The sequence below is a fragment of the Ictidomys tridecemlineatus genome, chromosome Y (assembly GCF_052094955.1).
Source record: "Ictidomys tridecemlineatus isolate mIctTri1 chromosome Y, mIctTri1.hap1, whole genome shotgun sequence".
In the NCBI taxonomy this organism is placed as follows: Eukaryota; Metazoa; Chordata; class Mammalia; order Rodentia; family Sciuridae; genus Ictidomys; species Ictidomys tridecemlineatus.
In genome coordinates this window covers 14,994,824-15,007,718 of record NC_135494.1, presented here as the reverse complement: position 1 = coordinate 15,007,718, position 12,895 = coordinate 14,994,824, and the positions used below count along the sequence as shown (strand labels likewise).

The window sequence follows — 12,895 nt, the reverse complement described above, 5'->3', positions numbered from 1 at the left end:
TCAGTCAGTGTGTGTGCTCTAGTGTGTGTGTGTGTGTGTGTGTGCGCTCTAGTGTGTCTTTGTTTGTATTTGTACCAAGATAGCCGATACTTCATTGCCCCCATTGGAAAACTGACTCAGATAATGCCATCTGCCAAACTCCTAAAAACCAAACTTCTTGCTAATACAAGGAAACATTCCTTCCTGTTGGTTTGGATGTGTCCTTTAGGAATCACTGCTACATTTAGTATACTCAAATCATCACAGTAGATCAGGAAACAAAAACATATATATTTTAAAATAATAATATATTAATGGAAACAACAAATACAGGATAGAGTAACAACTATGTTACTAAACAAGGTCAAGGACAATGGCAAACTATAGATACAAACTTTGAAGAAAATAATTATCAATGTAAATATTCCTGGGCTGCCTCAGCCCTGCCCAGGCACACAGCAGCAGAATGGTTTTGCAAGCATCCTCAGGAGGGCTGGAGCCTTCTTTGTAGGACGAGAGGGAGGTTGAGGCTGGATCCACTCATCATTATTTTGGGGGAGGCTCCTTTTCCTCAGCACGAAGATGGGTTTTCTGTGAGGGTTCTTTGCGTAAAATACATTGGCCTGCGCTGGAATCCTCAGCTCTGGAAAGAGAGGGGTATACAAAATAAGGTGGCTCAGGAGGTGCTCTCTGGGACACCCCAACATCTGAGAGCCTGTGCCAGAAAAGGCCAGAGCCACACACCTGAGAGCTCTCCAATTCAGCACCAATACCAACAAGACAGCCTCCACAGTCCTCCCTGAGGAAGAACTAGGCAGAGCACTTCCACAGACCTAATGTCGGTTCCTACCAAAAGCTTTGGACTCCAGAACATCCCAGGTCCTCTTACATCTGCCAAAGTACACCACTAGGGTTTGCATCTGAAATCTCCCACAAAAGGCTCCTGTGCCGAAGATTCAGTCCACACATGAGCCATCTTCATGAGTGGGTTTGGAGGGAAGCATTGGATGGTGAGTGCTCTGGTGTCAACATAAAATTCTCATTCAAGATGAATACACTACTGGGAGGTGGGAGGGACTGGAAGAAAGGTTGAGCGTGGTTGGAGGAAGACCTAAACAGGGGTGCGCCCTGGGCAATAATACCTTGTTCCTGTAGGCTCCACTGAATCCTCATTCTCCAAGTAGAGGTCCTCCTTCTCCATCTTTCTCTCTCTCCCTCTCTCCCAGCCTTGTTCTCTCTCTCCCAGTCTATGCCTGTTTGGCAAGGGCTGAGAAGCTCTCCACTGCCACACACTAGAGCTTTATAGACAGCCTCAGTACACAACCAAAGAGAAAGTTGTGAAAGCCAGAGAAAAGGCCTAGGATTCCTCAAGTATGGCCACAGTGAGGACAGGCTGATCAGCTCAAATACCACATTAGAGCCATGCTTCTGCATTGGTGGAGCCCACCTTCATGTTAACCAGGCTTCTGAGAATGGAGGCCACATTCCAAATGCTGCCCTATTGAGAACAATGGTTCCAAAGGCCAGCAAAGGGACTGCTTCCCTCCGACATGGTGTATGGCCCAGTGGTGCCATGACCCCAAGTGGGAGAATACAACAGCCCGCTTCTCCTTCCTCTGAACACGTGTTTCCTGTCACCCTCCTCTAACCTAGAGCCTGTTCTCCATCCCTTCTGGGTTGGATGTGAAGATCTCTGCTATGAATTTCTAAGGCTACCAAGGCCCCAGACAGACTTCCTCTTCCATTGATTCTACTAACCTAACAGTAGGTTAAGATAGGAGACAAGTGATTCTAGAACTCATAGGGATGGTGGTCTTCAGCATACATAGGCTGGGATAATGGCTGCTGTGGTGTTTGGCTCACAAAAACCAACCAACCAACCAACGAAAAAGTGCTGGCATTATTATCAGATGAGCTTTGTGGCTATGTGCTCAGGAAGCCCTCATCTGACTTTAGTTAGGGATCACAACCTGGCTATTGTGATCACTCCTTGGCAAGTGAACTCAGGTACAGAAGACCATGGAATTTATGCAAAGACAGATGATTCAAGCTGTCTCCCAGGCTGTGTTTTCTTCCCAATTTCATCCTGTTACTGCTTGCTAGAATCCTGGCAATGCTCTGCCAAGGCAGAGGTTTTCTGGTCACACAGAAGGCTTTCAATCCTACTGCTTCAGTCCACAAAATGCCAGTTCCCTCTTTAGCCCATGCATTCCATGTTCCTCTGAAACCACTCCTATCCCAGACCATGAAAGCATACTGCTCCTGGAAAGAGGCTTTCCTCCTCACTCCTCAAAGATGTCAGCTTTGGATACCTGTTCATGTACAGGGGAGGCACCTGGTGGGGAGCCACAATATTCACTGGGGTATACCATTGGACCTCGAGACCTTCCACCAGCAGAAGTGCAGTTGGCTTTGTGCACGAACCCAACACACCTATTGGAGTGTTCTTGGGGGTCAGAGACTACACTTTGGTGCTAAGAGTTGACCTGAGTCCACATCCTGACCCTTGCTCTCTGCCATCTGATTGTCTCACTTACTCTGACAGTGAGAGATGATTTGGCCCAGATCATAATCCTCCGGCTTCTCCTGAGTAAGCAAGTGTAGGTCGAGGGCCCTGCGGATGACGACAGGAGCCCGATCTTGGCAGGTCACCTGGAGCAGCATGAAAGACAGGCCTTCAGGAAATGGGCCTTGAAGTGACTACTCAAGGACAGTGGGCAGGGGCATTCTGGAGGCACCTCCACTCTAAATACAAGGGCAACATCAATGACCCTACTACCTGAAGCTGACCTCCTGCTCATTTCGTGGGCTCTTCCCATAGGCTACTAGCCCAATCCTTGTACATAACTTCCTGGACCTGCCATTGCTCTTTGTGCAGCTGCACTTCTCTCCAAGTGAAAGGACCCCACTACCTGCATACAGATGCAATCTCATCCCACAAGTTGAGAGGAATTGGACAATAGCCTACAAGATCCCAGGTCCGCCCGAGGATGCAGGCGGCATTGGGAATGGCCTAGGCACAAAACCTACAGGCTTTGGTCTGGATTGCCAGGGCCCAAATCAGACCCAGGAACATGACCACACACAGGAGTGCTGAAACATAGCCACGAGAGCTCCTGGCCTCCAGAGGCTCAGTGCTGGCTGGGGTGTAGGAGGGCACCTCATCCAGCAAGGGTGGTCATTGGGTTACCTGGACATTTAGTGTGCTTGCTCCACATCCATACTGACTCTGCAGAGAGACCCTCTCAGCTCCTTGTTCAAGGAACATGCAGAACCTCACACTGCTGTCCTCCTCCATAGACCTTAGCATCCCATAGAGTGGAACCTGCAATCTAGGTCCTGGCCTGTTCTCATCTGTCACCTATACCTGCCTCTGCCCTTCTGGACTGCATGCTGCCACCTGACACACAGACTCCCTCAGACATGGTGGTGGACAAGCTTCTGCTCTCCCTCATCTCAGCTCCAGCCCTTCACACTGACCTCTCCCTTCTTGATTCCCCTCTATCCTCCTGATCATCCAGAAGCTCCAAATTCAAGAGGGCATGAGTAGTCCATGGTATTGGACCAGTGTCTGCTCCCCACCCAGGTGTAAGCACCAGGGGACACCCCTGCTCCCAGGCTTACCAGGACCTTCTTGGCCATCTTTGGACTTTGTATTTCTAAGTGGACACGAATTAAGCAGGTGTCTCCCACCTGCTTGTGGGAATGCGGCCTGGAGGACTTGCAGGTTGATTCTGAGAACTGTGGGGGATGGAACATCAGCAAACCCAGAAACAGAAAGCCACCCCAGCCTGTCAGTTGGCTCTATGGGCTTCTAGCACATATGTCCAGGTGCTGAGGCTTCTTATTTCCCCAGGTGGGAGTGGAACGGCAACACAAGTACAGCTTGAATAAGGTAGGTGTTTACCTCCTTTCTCTTGACCTCGCGGCGTTTCCTCACGATGAAATATTTTATCCGCGGGGTCCTAGACTGATACATGGGTGAGTGGTCAGGGGCCTTGATTTCTGCAGAGCAAAGTGGAGAGAATTGTTAGATGGCACTCAAGGATTTTACCACAAAACACACACAACCCCTGAGAGTCTCCGCCAGGGCGAGCCTGCACCAGAATTGAGAGCCCTCCTATCCAGCTACAGTGCCACCAAAGACTCCCTCAGTGATTCTTCCCTGGAGAAGATGATGTACAGGATTCTAAACCAAAAGAGCACCAGGCAATGGAAACAGCACCTTGGGCCCAGAACTTCTCAGTGCAGGTTGGATCTGCCAAAGGGACACTGCTAGGCTCTGCATCAGGATTGGCAAAGGCTCCTGTGCTTAGGCCTTTCTCCCCAGGGCAGCCATGCTCACACATGGGCATTCAGGGAAGCGTTGGATGGTGGGCGAATTCATCCCCTTGCCCTGGATGAATCCACTCATGGATGACTACGTGGAGGGGAGGTGGTATCCATCAGAGGTGTGTTGGGCATGGACATGGGAGGACTTCAGCAGGGTGGTGCCCTGGAGAACTCTATTGTTTTCTAGGTTCGCTCTCCTTCCCCTTGTTTCTCATCATGTGCTGTCTGCTTGGTACTTTTATTCTGGTTTTTGTTCTACTTCTGGCTCTTCTTTCTGTCCTGCATCTTCTTGTAGTTCTTTCTGGGTCTTTTTCTTGTTCTTACATGGTTCCTTCTTGTTCTTCTTCTTGTGTATCTCCCTCCACCCTTCCTTCTGTTCACTTCCTTCTTTTTCTTCTTCTTCCTCCTGCTCTTCATCGTGTGATCCTCTCCCCACTCAGTTGTGTCCTCTTTCTCCTCCTCCTTCTCCTTATATCTCTGGCAATGGTGGGGCATCCTGAGGAGTTCAAATCTATCACACTCTTCTGCCCAGATGCAGCCTCTGTTCAGTAGTCCAAGATGAAATCAGTTCTCAATCAATGGCCAGGAGTGAAACCAAGACCAAAGACAAGTGACTTCCTTTCTTTGTCATTGTCACAGTCAGGAAAGACTTCCTAACAGACACCGTATTCTGGATAGGCTTCTACCTGTGGAAGTCCGCACCTCATCTGGACCAGGATTGCTAAAATAGATTCCACCTCCATAAAGTTTCCCCAATGAAAACAAGGTTTCCAAAATCTAGGAGAGGGCCAGCATCACTGCCACCCTCCTGCCATAAGGCATAGATGCCATCACACCTAGTGGGTTCCAGGCCCCCCGTAGTCCTCCCTTTTGACGTCTGTTACACACAAACCTCCCCTGGTCTGGAGCCTGCTCTCAACTGATGCTTGGGTTGAAAGTCTGTTTCTGAAATCATCTTCGTAGATTCTCAGTTTGGTAATTCCTTATTGACTGGCTTATTTTTGTACTAGGGATAAAACCAGAGGCAATTAAGCACTGAGACCATTCCCAGGCCTTTTTACTTGGGTACAGGGTCTCCCTAAGTTTCTGAGGTTGTTTGGAAATCCTCATCCTCCTGCACTGCCTCCCAAGTCCCTGAGATTCGCAGACACTGCCCCTTGCCCAGCTCCTTGCACCTCAGTCTTCCTCATGTGTGAGACAGAGCCAACCCAAATGAGGTGGTGTGGGAAAATTGGAAAACTCACTTACGTGCCCTACAGATGGTGGGTTCTATTGTGGACAGGCTGGGATGGTGAAGGCTAGGAGTGTCTGGCTCACAAGAAAGGAAAGAGCACTGGAATTGTGGACAGCTCAGCATTGTGGCCTCTGTTCTTCAGAGCCCTTCTTTGTTGCTGGAAGGAATAATAACCTGGCCATTCTGATATCTTCAGGAGATGGGCACCCAGGCACAGAGGACTTGGAATTGTTCCCAAAAGAACCCAAACAGGCTGTCCCCTAGCCTTGACTTCCTCTTCACTGAGTCCTGTTACCAGTTGCTGCAATCCTGACATTCCTGTGAGTAGGCAGGACTTCTCATATCCTGGCCATGGATTGGGACCTGTGTTGCTTCTGTCCATAGCAATGCTGATCCAATCAGGACCCATGTTCTCCTCCTCTTCATTTGAAGGCATCCTTATCAGTGAGCCATAAACCAAACTGATGATGGATTGAGCCTCTCCCTGCCTTGCCCTCATGGATATTAGCTTCACATTGCCAGACCAGGTCCAGGGGAGAACACATTTAGGGAGGTTCAGCAGCCCCCTTGGGCCTCATTGAGCACCTCCACATTGGACACGCCCATCACTGCACTTGGTCTCCTGCACCAGGCCCACCACACTTTGGTACTTTGTGGCCAAGGCCCACTTTCTCTTGGCTGTGAGTTATCCTGAGCCCACTGTGGATCATGTCTCCCCACTGTCTGATTGTCCTACTTACTCTCATGCAGAGGAATCATTCTCAGCATCTCAAAGTTGTCCACATCCTCATGCTGCAACAAATTTTGGTCCAAGGCCCTTCGGATGAGGCTCTTCACTGTATCCACACTGGTCACCTGGATCAGGGTGGAATAAATGTCATCAGAGAATGGCTTTTAGAGGAGCTACCCAGAAGACTGTGGTCAAACATTCAGGAGAAATCTCAGCTACATATACAAGGGCACAATCTTGTTATCCTGCTACCTGAGTGTAGCCTCCATATAACCCCTGGGTTCTTGCAACGTGCTACTAGAACAATCTTGGTACAAATATCTGCCTGTACCTGCCATCTCCCCTCCCCCTGGGGAGCCACATTCCACTCAGGTCAAAGGACCAAACTGCCTATGCACAGACACACTCTCATCTCACTGAGACGAGAGCAATGGGCCAGGGATCTGTGCACCAAGTGTGCTCTGGGGTGCAGCCTGCCTTTGTGTGTGGAAGAGGCAGACACACTGAAAATTTTGGTCCTGACTGCCACTACACAAAACAGACTCAGATACAAGAGTGTGTACTTGAGTGCTTCATGATAGCCTTGAGAGGCCCTGGCCTCTGGAAGCTCGGTGGGGGTCTGGTTGTAATGATGTACTTGACTCAGCACTGGCAGTCACTGAACGTGTCTTCTCTGCAGCTGGACACCTGCAGCATTAGCGTGTCTACTGCACATCCAGAGAAATTCTGCCAAGAACCCCTTTAGCTCCGCATTTACATACATGCAAAGGCTAACATTCCGAAGCTTTGGCATGACCCCCCAGGTGATCCCGACCCCAAATTCCCACACCTAGTCATGCTAAGGAGGTTCTCTTCCCTGCTACAAGGAACACATCCCCTCCTACACATGTGACAAGTCACTGCCACCTCCTCTGCTCCAACCTCACTCATTGAGAATACCAAGTTCTAGGCACTGCAGCCTACACCCTGGACATATCTCTGACTTCATCTGTCCACAGAACTTCCGTCTGCACTTCTGGCCTGCAAAACCCACACTACAACACCCACTCACCACTGGAGCTGGGCATGCTGATGCTCTCCCTCCTCAGGTCAAGCCCTTAAGATGGACCTCTCTCTTCTTTATTTCCCACCACAGCCCCGGGGTTGGCTGTGTCTCCTGCCTTCCACTGTGTGGACACCCAGGAGGCAGCCCTACTGTCGGGCTTACCAGGATGCGCTTTGACTCTCTCTCGCTCTGTCCCTCTAGGAGGACATAAATAAAGCGGTTGTCTTCCACCTGCTCGCTGGAGTGAAGCAGTGAGGAGCTGCTACTGGTGACTTTTCTCATGCAGCACTCATTGCTTTGGGTGGCCTGGGGCAATGATCCTGCAGCCACTGCAGAGCTGCTGCTCACAGCTGCTGGGGTCCTGGATGCCACTGCCACAGAAGGCTCCAAGAACTGTGGGGGATGACAACATCAGCAAAGCCCAGCACCTGCACCCCACCCAGCCTGGCAGTTGGCTCTGTGGGCATTCTACAACATCCATCCAGAACCTGAGGTTCTTGTCCCCTTGGAGGATGTGGAGTGGCACTAGGAGTAAAGAGTGAAGAAGGTGACTGTTTACCTCCTTTGGCTTGACCTTCAATGACTTGCTGGCATCTGTTTCCCGAAGAAGAAAGTCATAATGCACTCCTCCAATCAGGCTGTAATATACTTTCGCATCAGCAGGGACCCTCAGCTCTGGAGAGGCAGGGGCAGAGGCGTGGTAGGTGACACTCAAAAAATACACTACCCAACATCCCCCACAACTGAGAGCCTCTGCCAGCTCAGGTCTCAGACACAGACCTGAGAGCCCCCGAATCCAGCTACTGTTCCACCAAAGACTCCCCACTGATTCCTCCCTGAGGACCCTCTATGCACAGGAGGTCCACTACAGGAACACCTTTCAAGGAAATAGCCCCTTGTACCCCAGACTCTCTTAGTTCACGTTGGACCCAACAAAGAGAAACAGCTAGACTTTGTATCTGGATTGGTCACCAAAGACTCATGTGTTGAAGGTTTTCTCCCCACTGCAGCAATGATCACAGGTGGGTTTGGGGAAAAGCATTTGATGGTGGGTGCCTCCACCTTGCCAGTGGATTCATCCACTCATGCAGGGCTACACTAATTGGAGGGGTATGGTTTGGAGGTGTGTTGAGCATGGGTGGAGGATGTCCACAGCAGGGCTGTGCCATCCAGAGCAATATATTTCTCTTGAATTCCCCACTACTGCATTTCCTGCTCATGAGTATAATTCTCATTCACATTTTTAATCAATGTATTGTTATACTTCTTGTTCACCTTGTATTTCTCCTTCTTGTTCTTGTTCTTCTTCATCTTCTCCTCATGCTTCTTCTTATAGTCATCTTGAACTTCTTATTCATGGTCTTCTCCTTCAACTTATTTTCATTTTTCTACTCCTCCTTCTCCTTCTCCTCCTCCTCCTCCTCCTCCTCCTCCTCCTCCTTCCCCTTCTTCTTCTTCTCTCTCTCTCTCTCTCTCTCTCTCTCTCTCTCTCTCTCTCTTTCTCTCTCTCTCTCTCCCTCCCTCCCTCCCTCCCTCCCTCCCTCTCTCTCTCCAAGAACAGTCTACAAGCTGTGAAGGGTTCTATTCTACTACACACTTCTCTCTAGAAATGGCCTCTGGTCCTAAGTGGACTCAGTTTGCAATGAATAAAAAGATTGGAAGCCAGAAATGATTCTTCATTGAACTGCTTTTCTCATGTACTCATCTAGGTCAGGAAAGGCTGCCAAAGTAGGCACCCTGTGGTTGTCTGTCTTCTTTGACACAAGACAAAGAAGCCTCTCTTCTTGGCCCTTTGTGGATAATAGCTTTGCAATGCCTCCTCAGGCCAAGGAAAGAACACGATAGGCAGGTCCACAGCCCCTGGGGAACATGAAGAACCTGCAGATTGATGCCCCATCATTACACTTTGTTTTGTGCACAAGTCCCACCATACTCTTCCTGGGCATTGGGCCAATGCACACTGTGTTTTGTCTCCCAGTTATCGTGAGCCCACTGTGACTCACTGCTCCCTACCCTCTGATGGTTCCACTTACTCTGATGGTTCCAGACAATATGCAGAAGCTCATAGTTTTTTGGATCCTTCTGCTGGAGCAAGTGTACATCTAAGGCCTTGCGGATTACGACTGGAGTCCTGTCCTGGGAGGTCACCTGAGCAGGGTTGGAGAAAGCTCATCAGAGAGGGAATTTGGGAGTAGCTACCCAGAGGACAGTGCTCGAGGACAATCAGAGACAAGAGAGCTCTCAACACAAGGGCACCATCTTGATACCCTGCTACCTGAGGCCTTCATGTGATCATGTGGGGTCTTCCTATGAGCCTCTAGTCCAATCTTGGTACAAGAGTTTGCTTCAACCTGCTATGCCCTACAGGGACAAGGGAATAAGGACCAAAAGGCACACTCTAGTCCCCACAGATGGGAGGAATGGTCCAGTGGACTTCCATATCCCTGCTCTGGTCTGGGATGCAGCTGAATTTTTGTGTGGACAAGGCACAAACCCTAGGTGCTTTGGTCTTGACACCCAGGCACAACACACACACGGACTCTTTAATGATAGGCATGGAAGCTGCTGGGCTCGAGAGTGTCAGTGCTTGCTGGGGTGTCAGGAGTTTTGGACCCAGCAGGTGCAGTGGTTCAACATGGCTCCCGTGGAGGTGGTCACCAGAGTCTCATGATGGATACTCCACACCCAGGAAGATCCTGCAGAGAGACCTGCTAAATCTCTACTCACATACATGCAAACTAGGACACTAATGGGCCCCTCCAAGGCCCCCAGTTCTCTGTGACCCACACCTACCCACCCTAATCATTCTACAATGGCTCCCTTCCCTTCAACCAGCAACATATCCCCTCCCACACACAAGAAAATGACTGCCAACTCCTCTGCTTCAATATACTCCTCCTCAATACCACGGTTCAATATACTCCTCCTCAATACCAAGGTCAGTAGAGGATGGCCTGTACCCTCGATATTTCTCTGACCTCCTCTGAACCCAGCACTCACTCCTGCACTTCTGACCTGCACACCCCCAAACACGCAGGCCCACTCGCACCCAGACCTGGCATGCTGCTGCTCTCCCGCCTCTCTCTTCCTCACTTTCTGCTCTCCTTCCTGACCTTCCAGAAGCTCCAGTTCAAGAAGACAGGCCTAGTCCAAAGTGTTTGCTGTGGACTCGGTCTTCCCCACTGTGGGCTCCCAGGAGACTCCCCTGCTCGAAGACTCACCAGGATGCTCCTATACTGTGTTGTCCTTTCATTTTCCAGGTAGATGCGAATGACACACCTGCCTCTCATCGGATTGGTATATTTGGGCCGTGGGGAGTACTGAGTGGAGACCCCTGATGTCCTGGACTCCGGCTCTGCCCCTTCCCTGGGAGAAGGCTCTGGCTCTGGGGTTGGCTGAGGAGCCGTGACAGGAACTGAGCTTGTAGCTAGAGGAGAAAAGATGCCAACATGACTGCCTTGCCCTGACCTTCGCACAGACAGACAATACCCCTTCTGCCAGGAAGAACTCAGGCCCTTAGCCCACACAGGACCTCTTTGCAAACTAGGGTCACTTCCTGAATGGACAAAGGCTTATCCTAATTTCCAACACAACACCAGGCATACAGACTCCCTGCAGTGGAACAACAGTCAGACCTTTCCTCATATACCCTTAGGTACTCACCACAGTCCACCTGGCTCTCAGGCTCTGCCTGGCTTGATATGCCATCTTCAGTTGGGGCCAGCAGGTGGTGTGCTTGGTGCTCCAGGTTAAAGCCACTCAGGAGGAGCCACACGTATGGCAGCAGCTGCTGCAGACTCAGAGAGCCTGGAGGCTGATGGGAAGCCTCGGTGTGGAAGTTCACCCAGGTCCCCAGGAAAGAAGATGAGGCACTGTGGGGAGGCAGGTGTGGAGTCAGCAAAACCCTGGCCTTGCCTTCGCCATGGCCTCCAGAGCAAACCTCTGACCCTACCCTCCTGAACCGTCCCTGGTTCTGAACACACCAGTCCACCTCAGGAAAGACACAGTGGCTGTACAGGCAGGGACAGGACAGGTCGCTAGGCAAAGAACCTTCAACGAAGGAGCGTTAGATTCATGGTATGACCAGCTCTCCCCTCCTCTGGGCAGGCCTGACACTCTTCTTCCTCTTGGCTACCTGATCTCCAACCTGAAATGCACCTTCCAGGAGTGTCTGTCCTCCTGCCCACTCTTCTCAGGGCTCAAGAGACACCTCCTCCCCTGGCGAGGGCTGCAATGCTACCTCATTCTCTGTGAGCTCTCACTGAGTCCCCCTGAGTAGCGGTGGACCTCTCTTTTCCCATGAGTGCAGACCACATCTCTGTGGCCCTGAGGGAGGACAGGGAGGTGTAGAGTAGGGGATCCATTATCCCAGGGCCTTCCCCAGAGGACCATGACTACCTACAACTCCCTGCCTTACCCCTCCTACTGTTGAAGCCCCACACCTTACACTGCAGGCAGAAAACTGAATTGGGGAGAGCAGTCTTTCCTCAGCCTTCCCAAGTCAAATCACCTTGCAGGTCCCTACTCTAGAAACAGGAGCCCACCCTCTTGACCCCAAGCCCATTCCATGTTGAAGTTGGTCCAAGGGTCCACCATAGTCACTGAAGAGGACAACGTGCAGTTATGCCCCATGGAGTCAGGGATGCAGTCACATGTAGGATATGTACTCATGGCACCTGCGGTTTGAGGCTGACCCCCATGAAAAGGGACACAATGGCAGTCATTTGCACCCCATTTTTCACTGAATTATGAAACGTGACTGGAAACGTGTCTTCACACAGTGGGTGCTTTCTCCATGTTCATCAGTGAATGAGCCCAAACTGCTGATTCCCACATATCTCTGGGTGTGGGAGCTGCCATGTCCAAAGCCCCTGTCCAGCTATGTCCCAGCTAGGATGCTCTGTCCCACTATGGAAACTAACATGTCTTTATTAACCCAAAAGTGCTTTTCCAAGGCCCGAGTTTTGAGACGCCTCTGGCACAGATCTACGTTCTTCACAAAGCCAACATCACACCAGAAAGACCACCTGGCCTTGCTGAGTCCACCTGGGAATGAGCTCAGTGCACACCACTGAGCTGTGGTGCCCAGTGTGTGGGGACTGCTCCACGGACCTCTGTGGATCAGCTGGAGTCAGAATGGTTTCTCTGCCTGAGAGGGGAAGTTCACTCCCCTTGCAAGGCTGTGGCAGGCACCTCCAGGACTCGTCCCATTCGGGGCTGACATTCCACTATGAGTGTGGTCCTCTATCTCACTAGGTATCACAAACCTTTGGGTCCCTGAGAGGTACATGGCAGCCCCAAGACCCAGGCATGAGGGGGCTACACACTTGGGCTTGGTGGTCTGGTGCTTACCTTGGGAACAAGAGATCCAGCACCTGCTGGGTGGGGATGAAATCCCAGGAGATTAACCCCATGTTGCTGCTGAAATGTAGGTTTCTCCCACAAATGACAGGCAGGAGCTCATTCCTAAGCTGGTCCTGCCTGTAAGGTTCAAGGCTCTGTACCCTGAAGGGCTCCTCCGTGTTCTCATCATTTTCACCCTGGGTTGGGACCAAGAATGGTGGGTTCAAAATGG

General features: G+C 50.8%; 1 protein-coding gene across 1 annotated transcript; it reads right to left on the bottom strand.

Moving 5' to 3' along the window:
* Positions 1-250: 250 nt before the first annotated feature.
* Positions 251-11,369, bottom strand: LOC144372041 (uncharacterized). Its single transcript, XM_078035463.1, has 9 exons — positions 10,984-11,369; positions 10,542-10,747; positions 9,354-9,468; positions 7,880-7,995; positions 7,483-7,713; positions 6,286-6,400; positions 3,887-3,984; positions 2,517-2,631; positions 251-622 (listed from the first exon to the last, which is right to left on the bottom strand). The coding sequence occupies exons 2-9, from the start codon at positions 10,608-10,610 to the stop codon at positions 417-419; spliced, it is 1,065 nt and encodes a 354-aa protein (XP_077891589.1). The 5' UTR covers positions 10,611-10,747; positions 10,984-11,369; the 3' UTR covers positions 251-416.
* Positions 11,370-12,895: the final 1,526 nt, after the last annotated feature.

Bases quoted from the DNA above. Each gene is read 5' to 3' on its own strand.
- LOC144372041 (XM_078035463.1), bottom strand. From the start codon at position 10,610: ATGAGAGGCAGGTGTGTCATTCGCATCTACCTGGAAAATGAAAGGACA. The intron at 7,996-9,353 runs GTAAGTGGAACC...CTGCCTCTCCAG, and splicing joins TATTGTCTGGAACCATCAGA to AGCTGAGGGTCCCTGCTGAT. The intron at 623-2,516 runs GTAAGTGAGACA...CTCTCTTTCCAG, and splicing joins AATCATCTCTCACTGTCAGA to AGCTGAGGATTCCAGCGCAG.